We start from the raw sequence: 18408 nt of genomic DNA on the forward strand, positions 1-18408 counted from the left end.
AGCAAAAAATATCCATTGATCCTTGCCTGCTTCTGTATTATCCATTCTCAGTACCAGAAGTGGGCAAACTACAGCCCATGGGACCGTCCTGCCTGGCCCCTGAGCTCCTGGCCCGGGAGGCTCACCCCTGGCCCTTCCCCTGCTGTTCCCTCTCCCCCGCAGCTACGCGGCTGATCAGTCCTCAGAAGGGCTTTAGTTACTTTTCGTTACAGCAGTTTCTGTGTCTCCCAGTCCTGAAGGGACTTTCTACAAACTTGCCATTGTGTTCTTGAAGTAGTGAGCACAGACCACAATCTTTTCTTACTTCTCCATTTGAGCAAAGGCTTGCTGCACTGCATCCAGCTTTCGATGCCGTGAGTCCATGTTCTGTGTTGCAGTCTTTAACATCCACATTCCAGACTTCGGAGATGAGGGCAGCACCGAAGCTAACCTTGTAGCCAAGGTCAGAAGTTGCAGAGGAGGAGCAATCTTTATAGCTGGACATCCAGCATTTCAACTCCCTCTGATCTCACCACATGGCCCATTTGGTTTTTCCATAGGCCTTTAAAACTTTCTCCAGCGTGCTCTAGGATATGATCTCTCTTGAGGAGCCTGTCCTCCAGAGACATCGAAATGAAGTGACGTATCAAAACCAGTCCTCAGCATGGAGTAAACAGAAATGCTATGCTTTATCCACGAGTTATCCTGCCAAAGGAGTGGGGGTAGTGGGAAGAGGGCCTCTTCCATTCTACTCAATTTTTGCTCTGTAGTAGAAGAGCAGTAAAAAAGTGGATTGAAAAGGTTCACACGCACCAAGACTTGAGTTCAAAAGTCAATTTGTTTTTCAAGAGTTGGTGAAGTTACTATAAAGCGGTGTAAGGAATGTCCCATCCTGCCCTGTTCTAGGTGTCGTGTTGAATCTGGCATTGGTGATTGCAGAAGGAATGCACAAGCCTCAGCTCAATTCTTGGCTGGTAAATGAAAAATGATTTTCAGTGACATTAGCTCCCCTCTTCTCTGAAATTGGGTTATGTATGTCCCATCTCTTCTGCAACCCTGTTTATTCAAAAAAGTCCCCTATTCCCCATTGGACAAACATTTCTACTGTTCTTTGTTTACAAACAGATCTAAATTTACATCCCTGTAATTATTTGGAATCTTGAGGAGTTTTATTTAGAGTTTCTGTCCGCCTCCTTGCCTGGCTGGCAGGTGGAATTGTTTTTGTTCGTAAGTGTCGCAATGACATCGATCCGACTCTGTTCAGATCACGCTGTGTCCCGTCGCTTGTGAAACTTAGAAACACCCAGCTGGTAATTGCAGGGATGCTTTTTGGATGTGGACACATTTACTTTGTCCAGCAGAAGGTCTATAGATAGCTTTGGCTCAGAGCTCATTTGAGCCACATTCTGAATGGAGTGACGTCCTGCTCCATCTCCTGCATTGGCTTTGCTTATCATGCTATCAGAGCTGAAGTTACTGGGTTAATCCCAGCATCTGCAGTTGAGTGAACCCAGGGAATGATGAACTGAACTGACGAGAGTGTGTGAGGAGGAGAGAGGTGGCTAAGTGGAAAGACCATAGAATAATATCGTTGAAGGAAATGCTACCACATTGTCAAAGCTTCCCGGCCTTCCTCCTTGTCCAACTGCTAGAGTCTATATTTAAGTTACCAGCTCAGCCCACAGCCACAGGCAGGAAATTACTTCACAGGAGACTCTCATGTGAAGGAGTATTTGATCACCGCACTCCAAACAGTTTCTTTTGGCCAAATGACTAATTAGACTGAGAGAGGTTTGTTTTCAATTGTTCATTTGTGCTTTATAACGATATTTGCAGGAGGCAGCTCAACAGGACATATAAAATGCACAGAGCTCTTTAAAGCAGGGGTGAGCAATACTATGCATCTTGTACAGAACTGAGCACGTTGCTGAAGACCTGCAAGCAATAAGTGTACAGGTTACAGGTGTGGTATTGTTAACTGCAACTACTTGGGGCTGGATTGCTGTAGTGTGGTTACACAGGGATGGTACAGAGTTGTTGGGGTTGTTCTGTTTGTGTTTTTACCAGGTATATGGGCAGGTGTTTGGAGACACCTTGATGATTATTTTGTTAGCGCAGTTACAGAACCAGGGATTGGTGCTTATAATGAAAATTTTCCACCCCAGGCTGTCTCTGGATAATTTTCAGCTAGTCTTGAGCCATGCCCAACCATTTCATTATCTGATTAGAGCATCCACGTTTCAACCTGTGTTAGCCAAAACTAGCTTTAAAGGTTTGTCACTAGCTTGGTTTCCCCTAGTCAGTGTGGCCATGAGCTATATAATAACTAGATCACAATCCCAAACTAGAGATGACCTCCAGAGGTTAGTCTGTACTACCATGGGTTGGGTACCATGAGTTTCAGCTAAAATCCTGTCCCACCCCACCTTCCTTGATCCTACCACATCCTTTCCCTCAACGGGCTCCCCCATGCTTTCCAAATTAAATCCAAGCTTCCCATCCTCCCCTTCAAGGTTCTGCTAAATTCCACCTTTGGCTATGCCTTTGGTTTCCTTTCTTACTACCCTTCAGTGCCTTCATTCATTCAAACTTGCAGCCAAACAGCTTCCTTCTCATCCTTTTCCCACTCCCCTTTTCAGGCCACTTTCCATGGTGTCTCTGACTCTGGGTGCTTCCTCCTCTAACCCACTGCCCCTAGTGCCCCCCTTAAAACCCAGTGCTTCTGCCAGGCTCACTAGTATTGACCCACCTGAGCTAGGCATGTACTGTCTTGTGTCTTCATTTAGGCTGGAAGCCCTGTGGAGCCGTGGCCACGTCTGCCTTTGTGCCTTGTGTAGCACCAAGCCCCGTGGCTGTGCTTCACTGATAACTCTGTTTGATGGCTTTTTTGTGTATAATATATGCTGTCTCCCATCCATTGCATAGTGGTAGCACTTTATTCTGCCGTGTGGAGGGCACTAGTTTAGTCAGTGGATGCCCACTTCAGCTTGGCGTGGCCTGGAATTGTTGTGGGCTTTGCAATCAGTCCCCAAGGGTGGCAGGATAGTATCGCATCCCTTTGATGATTGGCATAGATAGTTTGTAAACTTTTGGGGAAAGGAATCTGGCATCCCTGGGAAGTGGCATGCACACGATAGGAGGGCTGTCCCCTCAGCCCCATCATCTTTAACCTCACCAAGGAGCTGTTGCTGCGAGCGATCTCCGAGGGCGCAGACGGCTTCAGCCTCCACGGTGAGAGGGTGAGCGTCCTGGCCTATGCAGATAACCTGGTCCTGACCGCAGACGACCCAGAGAACCTCCAGCATATCCTAGATGCCACCAGTTGAGTTGCCGATTGGATGGGGCTCCGCTTCAATGCAAAGAAGTGCGCATCCCTCCACATAGATGGCAGCAAAAGGGACTTGGTACAGGCGACAGAATTCCAGATCCAGGGCGAGCCCGTCATCCCCCTGGCAGAGGGGCAGGCCTACCGACACCTCGGCACACCGACGGGTTTCCGTGTCCGACAGACACCCGAGGACACCATCCCAGAGATCTTGCAGGATGCCACCAAGATCGACACCTCGCTGCTAGCACTGTGGCAAAAGATAAACGCCCTGAACACCTTCCTGATACCCCGCATCTCATTCGTCCTAAGGGGAATCCGCCGTGGCAAAGGTACCCCTCAACAAGGCAGACAAGATCATCCGGCAGCTGGTGAAGAAGTGGTTATTCCTTCCCCAGAGAGCCAGCAACGAGCTGGTCTATATCACCCATAGGCATGGCGGTGCCAATGTCCGCTGCATGGGTGACCTGTGTGACATCGCGGTGATCACCCACGCCTTCCGCCTGCTGACGTGTCCCGACGCCATGGTAAGGAGCATCGCAGCGAAAGCCCTCCATGACGCAACACAAAAGCGGATCGGTAGAGCCCCCTCCAACCGAGACACCACCAGCTTCCTGAGCGGTTCCCTGGATGGCGAATTTGGCCAAGATGGGGGTGACATCGCTTCACTGTGGTCCCGCGCCCGCAATGCCACGTGCCGCCTGGGGAAGCGCATCGGCTGGCGCTGGGAGCGGTGCAAGGAGCGCCTGGAGCTGGGAGTCCTGGTGCCGCAGATCAGGTCTGAGGGCAACACCATCGTCACCCCGAGTGCCCAGGAGCCTGGTGGAGAGGACCCTGAAGGCAGCCGTGCACTCGCTGTACATAGAAGCCCTGAAGCGTAAGCTGGACCAGGGTAAAGCCTTCGAACTGACCAGCAAGTGGGACACCAGCAACCACTTCCTCGCTGGGGGTGGCTTCACGCGCTTTGCCGACTGGCGGTTCATCCACCGCGCCCGGCTCAACTGCGTCCCGCTCAACGGAGCCGTCCGCCACGGGAACCGAGACAAGCGTTGCAGGAAGTGCGGCTACTCCAACGAGACCCTGCCCCACGTCCTGTGCAGCTGCAAGCCCCACTCCAGAGCCTGGCAGCTGCGCCACAACGCCATCCAGAACTGCCTGGTGAAAGCCATCGCACCGCGCCTGGGGGGCGGTCGCCGTGAACTGCACCATCCCCGGTACTGACAGCCCGCTGCGACCCGACGTGGTCGTCACCGACGAGGCCCAGAAAAAGATCATCCTCGTCGACATCACGGTCCCCTTCGAGAACAGGACCCCAGCCTTCCGAGAAGCCCGAGCTCGGAAACTGGAAAAATACACCCCTCTGGCCGACACCCTGAGAGCGAAGGGCTACGAGGTGCAGCTGGACGCCCAGATCATCAGAGCCCTGGGCGCTTGGGACCCCTGCAACGAGCGTGTGCTGTGGACCTGCGGGATCGGTAGATGCTACACACGGCTCATGCGGCACCTCGTGGTCTCGGACACCATCCGATGGTCCAGGGACATCTACATCGAGCACATCACCGGCCACCGACAGTACCAGGAGGTGTGAGCCGGTACGACATTGTGCACCCACTGTGGAAAAGAGACTGAGAGGCTTTCCCCATCGGACCGTATGAACTGGAACCATAAACCCACTGAACATTAAATCCCACCAAATGAGGGTAGACCCATCCCCACCATCGTATCCACTCTCTATACTCCGCACCTGAACATAGCCGTTGTGTGGATATCTTATCTCCATATCTCAATGTCTGTACTCTGACTGGTTAAACTTTTACCCCCAGTCGGGGAGATGGCAGATTATTATGTAATTCTTACTCCACCAGCTCCTAAATCGAATTTCGCACCCCTTGATAATCTGTACCTTATCCCCTGACAACCAGAAACTTCTGTGCTTGAACTCTGTACCGTTTCTTATTTCAACATTATCTTAATAAAATTATTAAATCTGGTGACCATCTCTGCAGCGGCAGCTCTGATGGATTCTGCCCTACGCTGCGCGCTGGAAGAGGTGTCAGGAATGGAGGCCGAGTCCTCAGGTTTTTTGAAAGAGGGGATGTTACACTCTGTTTCTGCAAGATCCAGGTTCCACTAATGTCTAACACCGAACAGGTGTGTTCTTCTTGGGCAGGGGTTCTCAAACTGGGGGTCAGGACCCCTCAGGGTGTCGCGAGGTTATTACACGGGGGGGGGTCGCAAGCTGTCAGCCTCCACCCCAAACCCCGCTTTGCCTCCAGCATTTGTAATGGTGTTAAATATATTAAAAAGTTTGTTTTAAATTTATGGGGGAGGGTCCACTCAGAGGCTTGTTATGTGAAAGAGATCACCAGTACAAAAGTTTGAGAGCTACTGTTCTTGGGGGTTGGGCGTGTCACCCATCCCTTGATGTATCCATGTCCCCGTAATTCAGTTGCATAGTTCTGTGTCTATTGATCCACAGCAGTCATGACCACTTCTTGCAGTTCCCCATTATTAATCCCAGAAGCACGCTCTTGAGGGTCTCCTGCTGGCTCTGTTTGGTGTGGAGTTTTGGTGTGCGAAGTTTGGGTTGCATCCCCACTTCTAACAGCCCAGCAGATCCTAATTAAAATGGTGTGATTCAGAAACCCTGAGTCAGTCTTCGGAGGAATCACTGTGTGTGCATGTCTGCTGTGTACAGGTGCCCCACATTCACGGGGCTGGGTGCCGTCACATGACCACGAGCCCTTCAGCAAAAACAAGTCACACAAGTGCATCGCCCAGCTCCTGACATTACAGAGGAAAGTCTCATTGCATGCACATGTATTTGCACTAGACTAGCCCTGGACATCGCTGCAGATGGGATATGGGTGTGGCAGAACAGTAGCAAAGCAGGGCTTTGCACCATAGGGAATGTGTACAGTGCAGGGCTACACCCCCTGTACCAAGATATATTTTTCTCAGATAAATATCACATGTATATGTTTGTGACCATTCATTTTGTCACCAATACTAGGATGCAAGGGACCCCTTGGTTGTCTGCCCCTTGTGTGCTGAGTGCATTTGAGGAGTGCTAGCTTTCAAGGCAGTCTGACAGATAAGGAAGGGAAGGCTGCATTAGGAATCCTGCTCATCAAAGACTCTTCAGGCACCCAGTGTCAGGGCTCAAATAGAGACTGTCTTGCTGACTTACTGCACGCTGCCCATAGGAGCAGCCGAATGCCCAACACTGTTTTGAGGTGTTGCCAGTGGACCATGCCCTGGAACCTCTGGCACTGTGGTTCAGAAGACAGGTTCCTCCTCAGTGCTGCTAAAGAAAATGCCCTGTGTCAGAGGATCCTTAAAGAATGCAGGCAGCATGTTGTGAAGCTTCTGTTTCTGCTGACGTTACTTCCCCTAGTGGGAAGTGCTGCAGACGCTCCTTGGAGATGTGTAGAAATCTGGATGAAAAATGCTCGATGACCATCACAGTTCCGAAGCAGAGGAGGTGATCTAATCCTGGGGTTTGCTGACTGTTTACAAGCAGAAGGACGGTGTGATGCAGTTCCTTACATAACAAAAGGTTGAGCTCTTGGGACTGCTCTCCAGCTCCATAAAAGTAGCAATGGTGGAGAGTCTCAAGCAGGCTGTAAGCTACGAATCGCGTTAGTTCGTTTCTAGCTGTGCAAAGGAAGAACAGGGATGGAAATTGAAACAGTCTAAATTGGTTTGGGGAAGGAGGGGAAGAAAATGAGGAAATGCTTAAAATAGTTTAGCCATTTGCTGTTGAGGCCTGGATTCGTTCCCTGAAATGGGAAATTTCCATAGTCTGGATAGTGAGGTGTTCAGGAGCTTTCAACCAAGGATAATAAACCATCATGACTTTCCAGTGCTGGGTGTGCATACAGAGGCTCATTGCAAGACGGGCAGGTGAGGTGAGATGGGCAAGGGAAGACAAATTCCTGACGAAGGTGAGAGACAGATCATCATTGCCATAGGATAGAATTCTCTGCTGGTGATCTCAAAGCACGTTACAAGCATTGCTAGCTTCATTATACCTTGTGACAGCCCTGGGAGAGAAGTACTAAGTTACATATATAACAAAACAAAAAATCATGAGTAAGATCCTCTGCTGGGGTAAATCAGCAAAGCTTTGTTGATTTCAGTGGAGCGATGTTGATTTCCATCAGCTTGTATGTCCTCTGACTCACCGTTGGCTGCAGAATCATATGATAAGTCAGCAGAGAGCCTGCTTTTCCGGTTTGCTCAGCATCTGCACCTTCTGCTTTCTCCAGTCAATGGCAGAGCTGCGAATAAGCATGTCAGCCCTGGAGGGACATATGTTAGTGTCCAACCTGTTAAACGTCCTGGAAGGAGACCGATCGGGACTCCTTGGATTCTACTCCAGCTCCCCTGTGTTGCATGAATTGTACGTAGTTGGGATGAGCCACGAACTTCTGCTCTCTAATTATGGGTCTGGCACCAACTTACTCTGTGGCAGGCACTTAACCTCCTTGTGTCTCAATTCCTCATCTCTAAAATGGAGAAATGCTTGTACATTGCAGGATGGTATATTCCCTAAAGCCTGTGCAGCAAAAGTCCAATACTCTGTAGGAGTGATGTGTTATTACTATTGTAGTGTACATGGTGAAGGGAAGCCACTTTGGTAAAGGGAGCAAATGTCCATTTAATGGAGCAAATGTCCATTCTGTCTGGGCAAAAATCACACTGGGGAAGAAACTACTAGAGCCTGCCCTGGGATAGTGCTTGCAGTGTGCTATAGACCACTGGGATCCGATCTGGATATGGATAGAGACATTTTTAATGAAGTAAATACTAATGGGAATTGTGTGATCATGGGAGAGTTTAACTTCCCTCATATAGACTGGAGGACAAGTGCTAGTAATAATAATAGGGCTCAGATTTTCCTGGATGCGGTAGCTGATGGATTCCTTCACCAAGTAGTTGCTGAACCAACAAGAGGGGTTGCCATTTTAGATTTAGTTTTGGTGAGTAGTGAGGACCTCATAGAAGAAATAATAATAACAAGGATAAGTGCAGGGTCCTGCACTTAGGACGGAAGAAACCAATGCACCGCTACAGACTAGGGACCGAATGGCTAGGCAGCAGTTCTGCGGAAAAGGAGCTAGGGGTGACAGTGGAAGAGAAGCTGGATATGAGTCAACAGTGTGCCCTTGTTGCCAAGAAGGCCAATGGCATTTTGGGATGTATAAGTAGGGGCACTGCCAGCAGATCGAGGGACGTGAGCATTCCCCTCTATTCGACATTGGTGAGGCCTCATCTGGAGTACTGTGTCCAGTTTTGGGCCCCACACTTCAAGAAGGATGTGGATAAATTGGAGAGAGTCCAGCGAAGGGCAACAAAAATGGTTAGGGGTCTGGAACACAAGACTTATGAGGAGAGGCTGAGGGAACTGGGATTGTTTAGTGTGCACTGGAATGCGTTACCTAGGGAGGCGGTAGAATCTCCTTCCTTAGAAGTTTTTAAGGCCAGACTTGACAAAGCCCTGGTTGGGATGATTTAATTGGGGATTGGTCCTGCTGTGAGCAGGGGGTTGGACTAGATGACCTCCTGAGGTCCCTTCCAACCCTGATACTCTATGATTCTATGATTCTCTGAGATGCTTGCTCATCCAGCTTGGTCTACAACTCCTGCCTATGAGTTTTTTCCCTTTTCTTGGGATGCAGGCTTTTGATAGTTTCTGCAACTTTGACTTGAAATAATTCTAGGCCTCCTCTGCCTTTAGAGCCACAAGTTTTTCAGTCCAATCCACTTCCGTAACTAATTTCCTTAATTTTTTAAAGTCAGCCTTTTTGAAATCAAAAACTCTAGTCACAGATCTATTTTTGTTTATCCTTCCATTTAGTTTGAACTGAATTAGCTCATGATTGTGCGAACCAAGGTTGTCCCCTACATCCAATTAATAGAATCATAGAATATCAGGGTTGGAAGGGACCTCAGGAGGTCATCTAGTCCAACCCCCTGCTCAAAGCAGGACCAATCCCCAACTAAATCATCCCAGTCAGAGCTCTGTCAAGCCTGACCTTAAAAGCCTCTAAGGAAGGACATTCTACCACCTCCCTAGGTAACGCATTCCAGTGTTTCACCACCCTCCTAGTGAAAAAGTTTTTCCTAATATCCAACCTAAACCTCCCCCATTGCAACTTGAGATCATTACTCCTTGTCCTGTCCTCTTCTACCACTGAGAATAGTCTAGAACCATCCTCTCTGGAACCACCTCTCAGGTAGTTGAAAGCAGCTATCAAATCCCCCCTCATTTTTCTCTTCTGCAGACTAAACAATCCCAGTTCCCTCAGCCTCTCCTCATAAGTCTTGTGTTCCAGACCCCTAATCATTTTTGTTGCCCTTCGCTGGACTCTCTCCAATTGCGTTGGATTATCTTTTGTTTTAGCTTGTGAATTTTCCCTGTGCTAAGAGGGAGGTTTATCCCTGTTTTTTGTGACTTTGAAGTTTTGCCCAGAGGGGAATCCTCTGTTTTAAATCTTATTACCCTGTAAAATTACCTTCCATCCTGATTTTACAGAGGAGCTTCTTTTACTTTTTTTTTCTTTATAATAAAGTTCTGTTTTTTTAAGAATCTGATTGGTTTTTAGTGTCTAAAAACCCAAGGGTCTGGTCTGTGCTCACCTTGTTACCTATCTGGTTGGTAGATTATTCTCAAGTCTCCCCAGGAAAGGGGGTGAAGGGGCTTAGGGGGAATATTTTGGGGAAACAGGAACTCCAAGTGGTCCTTTTCCTGAATCTTTGTCTAACTCACTTGGTGGTGGCAGCAGTACTCATCTAAGGACAGGGAAGGATTTGTGCCTTGGGGAAGTTTTGAACCTAAGCTGGTAGAAATAAGCTTAGGGGGTCTTTCATGCAGGTCCCCACATCTGTACCCCAGAGTCCAGAGTGGGGAGGGAACCCTGACAGCCTTCCTCTGCAGCGTGGGCCACGGGTTACTTGCTGGAGGATTCTCTGCACCTTGAAGTCTTTAAACCACGATTTGAGGACTTCAGTCGCTCAGAGATAAGTTAGGGGTTTGTTACAGGAGTTGGTGGGTGAGATTCTGTGGCCTGCATTGTGCAGGAGGTCAGACTAGATGATCATAATGGTCCCTTCTGACCCTAAAATCTGTGATTCTATGGTTTATAAATAAGGAGGAAAAACCCGATGGTGAGGAGTGCGCAGAACCTCCCAGGATGGGGAGAAACAGCAGAGTCTCCTGTATTCTGTTTTCTAGCAATATAATGATGAGTTTCCAGGTGGCTTAGATGCAGACTGGAATGTGTCCAATACACCACTTGTTTGGTCAGGAATCCAACACTTTTATTCCCTACATCAATGAACTCTGTAACATGCTGCTTCTCCCATCCCTGAGCAACCACCTCCCTCAGAGCAAGGAGCTGCCATGGATAAATTTGTAGGGCCTAGCAGATGGCTCTTCCAGAACCCACCCTGCTTTACATCTGTTGCTAAATGGGACTGTGCCTTTAAATGTGACTTCATCCCTGGCCCTTAGGCCTCCTCACTGTGGGAGCATGTTAAAGCGTTGACTGTAGATAATGGCTGTCATAGATGTGGAATAATTGAATATTATGCCATTCTTCCCCCACCCTGGAACTGCATATTAATAGCATAATCTTCCAGGGTATTTTCATCCATCAAAAAGCTGAGAAAATATTATTAGCTTTATGCAGAGGGGTGGCGGGAAAGGGTTTGGAGGAATAAACTGGGGTAAGGATTGAAGTGGGGTGTGAGTTCCAGGGGGTTGAATGGTCTTTTTTCTAAACCTGAAAGATGATAGCATCTTATCACCTCTGCCCTATTAACACGGACCAGAGCCTCCAGGATGGATCACAGTCACTGGCAGCGTCTCCTGATTCATTTAAAAGGAATTAAAAAGCTTTGATCCATGTCTTAGCGGCACAGCCTTATACTTGAGTAATTCTGGTGGAGCTGTGGAGCCAGTCCTGCCTGGAGAACTCGCTGCCTTGGAAGGAACAAAGAGAACAACTGCACCAGAAAGCATCTGATTCCACCTGGGATAGAGCCTGGGAATAATCTGAGAACCACACCGGTGGCTTTATGAATGATTGCGGAGAGCTCACACGGTGCCCCGCTCAGTTGAGAGCACAGAGTCCCTGCCTCTCAGAGTTTCCATTTGGGCAGGCGGGCAGACAGACAGACAGGCGCTGTGCAGTCAGATGATTCAAGCTTCACGTTCCCATCCTTGGTCAGACTGGCGCTCCCAGGCACAGCAGGTCTTTCCCCGGCTTGGGGGCAGGGTACCCTGGGTGGGATCAGTCTGCACAGGGCCCCTGGCTCTGCAGGGCTTTCTCCTTCTGCTTTGGTTGCTTCTCCTTCTGCTCTCTCCTTCTGCTTGGTTAAAAGCCCACCTCCTCCTGAAGTGGGCCTGGGACATGGGCCTGAATTCTCTGATTTGTAAGGGAGTCTATAGCGCAGTGGGGGTTTTCCAATGTCGAGAGTCAAGGCCGCTCCCCCTCTCCCCCACACTACTCTGCTCGGTTACCCCAGCGTCTGTCTGTACTAATTCCCTGGCATTATTTGAGTGAGGCTGGATTTACACCACTCTAACTGAGAGCAGAATTTGGCCCTGAGTGGGAAGCAACTCCTAATTAATCCATAAACCAGTAACTTTTTTAGATCCGACCAGGTTTAAAGCCTCATCTAAAATAACACGCAAAAGAAAAAGCACTTAGAGAGAATCCTGTCCCTTAATCCGTACAACCAAAGGCTTGGCTCTAATGATCTGAGCCTGACACTTCACAGCTACTAGCAACAGCCTGGTGTCTGTCTGTCCAGCTGAGAACAGTGAAGCAGGGGCCTACTTGGCAATGAGGGGACTGAAAATTGATGGGTCTGTTGCTGGGACTAGATAAAATTCAGTCCTGGGCCAGTGCTGGAAAGGGGCTATGGGCCCGAGGGATCAGATGTGGTTTTATGGTCTGCTGTCTTGTAAGCTGTCCGAGCTAGAAGCAAATGCTTTTGGCCACTGGAAAGCTGTGAACCACAGCTATCGCATAAAGAGCAGGGTCAGCACTTCTAAACTGTCTTCTCTGTTGTGCTCATGTGGCACCGTTAGGATCGTTGGTGTCTGAAATGCAGGGGCTTTGTCCATGTAGAAAATTCTGAGTGCAAACAGGCTGCACTGAGGGCCCCTTAAAACCTTGTCTCTGCATGTCTTCTGAACTGATAGAGAGACTAACGGTTAAAATCACACTGGCATTGAAGCTGGGGGTAGAGAAAAGATGATAATCCAACTGTGGTTTTTAGTGTTCATTATTAACTCAAAACTACTAACATTGGTCTTGAAACAGGGATCAGAGCAGGAAAGAATATCAGTTCAATTCACGATGAATTGTCTGGCCAAAGGCCAGTATGCTCAGAATATGAAAGCTCCTTGTCTTCGGTCTTGACCGCGTGGGAGGACTCTCTTAATAGATATGACATTAGATAGTCTCTAGTGCTCTTCTGCTTGGGTAGAAGAAACAACACTTGCCATTTGTTGCACTTGATTTTGCAGGCCCAAAGCATGACCAGTCATGCCTTCTTAATTCCAGTCGTCGGCTTCCTAGCCAAGCTAAACAGGGAGACCCCACTTTAATTCTTCAGGGTCCCTCTTCTCTGGCAATACTTCAGGGTCTGGTCTGATATAGCTCAGAGTTGGAAAAGGTGACTACAAACACCTGTAAAGCATGTGATTCCTTCATTTGTTACACAGAAATCACGCTGGTGGGAGTCTGAGGTCATAAGATTTAGAGGTGATCAAGGCCTATTAGATCATTTCCCTCATTCCCTAGAAGCCTAGTTCAGGATCACATTGCGCAAATCACATGGTTCCTCACTATCATTCTACCTATATTATATAGGAGTAGTTAATGTGAGGCATATGACTAAGATTAGAAGGTAATCAGTAATCCTACTGAATGAACCCTGAGTATGTGTTAGAGATGGCCCCAAATAGAAGGCTGGCAAGTCAGCGTGTGAGAGAATTAGGATTTAGAGCTAAGGGGATTTCTAGTGTCTCTCAAAAAGAAAAGGAGTACTAGTGGCACCTTAGAGATTAACAAATTTATTTGAGCATAAACTTTCGTGGGCTACAGCTCAAAAAAAAACAACTTTACACTGTATTGCAAGAAGTAAAAGGTCTGGGCCCTCTGAGCCATCCGCTGGGATTCCCTGGCTGGAGCAGGCCCATTCTGCGGATGTAGCCTCTCTCCTAGTCTCTTCGCTAATAATCTACGTTCCCATCCCAGTGAAAGTGCTGCCTGTGAAATTGCCTTCCTGCCTTTCTTACTGATGTGATGGGCTGAGCATAAGTGCAATGAGAAAAACTAAAGATCCATTTTCAGACCGTGAAATCTGATCCTAATGGAACCCTGGGGCTGATGGTGAAGGCTCTTGTTTTATAAGCCCAATTATGCAACACTGTCAGAGAGCAGTCCAGTGAGGTGATATTTATCAGCAACAATCTATAGTCCTCGCACACCATGGGGGAATGTGTGCAGTTCCGATCCTCCCTACCAGAGCCCTTTGTCAATATCAAAGACAAGTGTCTGACTTAAGCCAATAGTAGTAAGGAAAGCTGCCTGCCTCTCTCTGTCCTTAATCTCCTCCTGTGATTCTTTCACATTGCTGAGGTCTCTGATCCCTGTCTAATCTTAAAGTACATAATGTGTGTTGCAATATCTAGGAACAGCCCTAGCTTTAATTGTCTTGGCTCTTCCCTGTTCACACTGATATCCTATCTGATCCACTGGTCATTTAGATCCAATATGATTATCCAAATGTAGCTCAACTGGATTTGATGTAGTAAAAAGTGTTGATAGCCAATAGTAATGTTCTTGTCTAGTTCCTTTCATCTGGTAACCTCAAAATGTCTTTTATAACTGTGATTGGAGCCTCACAACACTCCTGATGATACTCCATTTTACACATTGGGAAATTGGGACACAGAGTGGGAAGGGGACTTGTCCAAGGCCAGATAGTGAGTCTGTGGCAGAGCCAGGAATAGCATCCAGAACCCTTGATTTTTGTAAACTGTGAGCCATGCACGAATGATTTGGTTTCTAAACCCCCTGGAAAACCTGTGTGTCTAATGGAACCCCCAACATACCTTTTAACTCCAGTGCAGAGATGTCCAGCAGCATGACGGTTGAGTAACATGTTGAGTTGCATTTCTCTGAAATGAGCACATGCTTCTGTGGATTATTTTGTTCCTCCCAGTGCTGCAGGGTGCTCTTGGAAACAAGTTGCTGCACATCTCTGAGCTAGATCTAGGTGTGACTTATTAAACTGTGGTTTACTAATGCTTCTCTGTAGTGCTTGCTGAGTTTCAAAGGGCGTATTCTGTTGCCCACATGATTACCAGAGGTGATAGCGTTTAATGTATGTGAAGATTGGGGTAGAGATGGGCCAAAAGCAACACCTTAGATCCAGGCACGCGAAAGGACTACAGCTGAGCTTTGCGACTCAGACCTGCTGCTAGGTTTTGGAGAACACACTGAGCAGCCTCCTACATGTGTTTCAGAGCCATTCTTTAGCGAGGTGCTTACATCTGCAAGAACAGCTGCTGTTGCTGAGAAATGACAGGATAATCTTTGCTCTGTTAAAAGCTTACGTAGAACCCATCGGACTGTTCATGTGGGCAGACTGAACTGGAGCTGGGCATTTAAACCAGGCCATGGCCGCTGAGTCTCTTTCTTTCCCAAGCCCATGGCAGTTCTGTGACTAACTAGGTTGTCCTGAATGGAGGCATTGTGGGAGCAGTGCAGATGAGCCTGGAAGCTACCCGGAGACACAGCCTGCCTTTTGAAACCTGTCAGTGCAGAGCCAGCCTCAAGAATCCGATTCTGTGCTTTGCCCGTCTAGCACATTCGGTGTGGAGGATCTCCGAGCACTTTACAGACCTTAAAAACTGAAGTCTCATTACCGTCCTGGGTGGCAGGACGGTATCACCACCCTTGTTTTATAGATGGGGAAACTGAGGCAAAATAACTCAGCCAAAGTTGCACAGTGAGTCAGTGACAAAGCTGGGGATAGAACCCAGATCTCCTGGCTCCTGCCAAAGTCACAAGACCATTCTCTAGGCATGTAGGTCAGTCTGAGGCCTAGTACAACGAATTAGTTACACTTTATTTATTACAAAGATGCATGACCATCTCGTTGCATCTGTGTAATAATAGGAATACTCTGCTCTTCTCCGGTGCCTGTAACCTAGGGGGCCCTACTTGCGTCACAAACATTAATGAATTAAATTCCAGCCTCTCTGTGGGTATTACCCCCATTTTATAGATGGGGAAATTGAGGTGGTGATTTACCAGTGGTCCCCCAGTAAGTCAGTCAGAGCCAGGAACTGAACTCCCTGTCCTGCACCCTAACCAAAAAGCCCAGCTAGAATTGGACTGATATGTCATTACCCTTTAAAGATGTGCATAGGGAGAGCTCATGTTGCGTTTGAGTAGTTGTCCTATTGAATGATGAACGTTTGTTTTCTAGCACATGCCTGGCTGTGAGAACCATTGCCTACACATCAGTGTTCCTCACGCTGACTTTGGCCAGTGCTGAGCTCTCCTCACACCAGTGATAACCTGGTTTCTATAGTGACTGCCCGGGCAGAAAAGCAGAGGGGACTTCAGCACTGACCAACAGAGACATGACATCCACACCCAGTGAAGTGCCTGTCTCACTAGTGTCAGTGCAGCTGTTGTGAATCCAGTGAAAATTGTTGCAATCTCTCGCTCATGCGTGCATGTGGTGTCTGCAGAGCAACGTGCTATAGAGGCCACTGTAGGTCCATAAGCCATTTCAAGGCCTCCTTTGTGACATGGTGGTTAACATCCAGTTCACCTTTGAATCCATATTTGAGGCACTGCATGATGATGTGTTTGATGGTTCGGATGTTCTCACCGCAGTCACAGGAAGCGGAGTCTTTGATTTTCAGCTTGTAGCCACGCCATCCTTGGTTTGTTCAGGTGCTGTTCAGTGTAGTCCAAAGACTGCATGGCAGGTCGAAACTGGGGCAGCGGCTTGTTGGGGCAGTAATAATATGCTTGTTTGGAATGGTAGATGAGGTCCAGACAGCTGTGCCCTTCCCTGGCTAGATCCAGAGGCATGGGGAGGTCATAGTGCCGCCTCTAAAATCAGGCTGTTTGTTCAGTACTTCCCATTAACAATGGGTCAAGACTGGCCTGTGTTTCCAAGCACTGATGACTCTCAAAGTACCGAAGCGAATGGCTCATATCCAAAGCATAAGGAATAAATATTTAGACACAAATGCATGCTGGAAACATGAAACAATCACAAAGAAACATTAATCCTGCTCAGAAATCTCCTTCCCTTTAAAAGCACAGCCCTGCTGGCTGACCTGTGCCACGTGTCTCTGCTTCTTGGAAAATCACCTGCCAAACCTGTACTCATGGGTGCAAGCTGGTGAGCTTTTAAATGTGCTCAGCAAGCCATGGCGCAGGCCGAAGGACAGGCTTACAGTCCGTTATGTTGTCTGTATGGTAGGGCAATAAGGCTGCGAGGAGATAGGTGGATGCAATCGCAGTGAAATCTGATGGAATTGCACTTGTTTACCCCAGGACTGAATGTGGCCCTGAAGCTGCATATGGGTGAGTTAAGGGCTTAGGGTTTCCTTACATCAGGGTGGGTCGCTGAAGGAATGTATGAATATGGCCCTAGAGATTGTAATGTAATTGACTGAAACTTGGAGGGCTATTCCCCTGCTTGGTAGCTGACACTGTCTCTTCTATTTTCAGTTGCAGAGTTACTTTGCAGCCTGTGAGGATGAGACCCCAGCAATTAGGAATCATGACAAAGTCCTGCAGCGGCTATGCGAGCACCTGGACCACGCTCTGCTTTATGGGTAAGATCTACCAGGCTGTGGGACGGTGTGCTCGGCCAGCCTGTGCCCCACCCAAGTTACAGAGCTGGGCTTGAAGAAGGGATGGGGTGTTCAGGAAGGGGAACAAATGATTTCATTGTGCAGTATCCTAGTGGGATCCCCAGATGCATATTTTGGCTACCTGCTTCTAAACTCCGGTGTCAAGGTCATCCTAGCTGGAAAAAAATACTGCAGGGCACCAAGATTAGGGACCCAATTCTTGTTTCCACCTTTTCAATCTCTTCCTTCTTTTGTCTTTCCCTCACCATTTGAAAGGTACTCTCCTCCTCCCACCTCTCTGAATTTCCTCCCCTTCTCCTCTCTGTTTTTTATTCAGAACGAGGTGCTTGGGTTTTGAAAAAGTCGTCCCAGTTAGGAAACCCTCTGTAGCTCATCCTATCCCAGCCTGATGCTGAGACACCATGAGTGGTGCTCTTGTCATGACATTCAAGGATGGGTGGTTTCCAATATGGACTATGGAAAGCGCATCCCTCCCTCCACTCTTTCTAGGCAATAACTTCTTTGCTTCAGGGTCTGAAAGAAATGAATTCTTTCCTTAACTATCCTTGCCGTTTCCATTCCCCCAGGCTGCAAGACCTCTCTTCAGGCTACTGGGTGCTGGTCGTTCACTTCACCCGCAGGGAAGCCATCAAGCAGATAGAAGTCCTGCAACATGTGGCCACCAATTTGGGGCGCAGTAAGTATTTTATTCTTCGCCTTCTAGGGCAGCTCTCTCAGCAGGCAAGTCTCAGTTCTAGGAAAGCTGGCATGAGATCTGAGTTGGTTTTAATTGCTGTAAGTTTGAGATTCTGGTCTGTGTTCATACCTGGTATATGCAGGAAGTCAGTGAAGTAGTAGTCACACATGCGATCTCTGAAGCTGGCCCTGCAGTACAGTCAGCAGTCTCCTCCATGTTTGCCTTGTCCAGACCAGGAAGTAGGGAGTCATTGTGTGGTGACCATAGGTAGCACAGGCTGTTTGTTACAGAGGTGCATAGATGACCTGGAATGAGACCATTTTAATAAGAAATGCTGCAAGCCCAGTTACCAGATGTTAGTGGAATGCCCCAATCTCCCATTTGGATGCTCAGATCTGGGCATAAAAGCCCATGGATCACTTGGGCCCTAAGACCTGGTTGAAACCTGGTTGGGGGGAGGGATAGCTCAGTGGTTTGAGCATTGGCCTGCTAAACCCA

At 48.1% G+C, this 18408-nt stretch overlaps 1 protein-coding gene across 2 annotated transcripts in view; it reads left to right on the forward strand.

Moving 5' to 3' along the window:
- The window catches only part of PLEKHM2 (pleckstrin homology and RUN domain containing M2), a 69258-nt gene that overhangs the window by 14265 nt on the left and 36585 nt on the right, over positions 1 to 18408 (forward strand). For both annotated transcript variants that reach the window (XM_084651844.1, XM_084651845.1), the window contains exons 2-3: positions 17089 to 17195; positions 17801 to 17910. In XM_084651844.1, coding sequence (XP_084507970.1) covers positions 17089 to 17195; positions 17801 to 17910 — 217 coding nt within the window. The remainder of the gene's footprint in view (positions 1 to 17088; positions 17196 to 17800; positions 17911 to 18408) is intronic.

This window comes from Lepidochelys olivacea (genome assembly GCF_965140295.1).
Source record: "Lepidochelys olivacea isolate rLepOli2 genome assembly, chromosome: 18".
NCBI lineage: Eukaryota > Metazoa > Chordata > Testudines > Cheloniidae > Lepidochelys > Lepidochelys olivacea.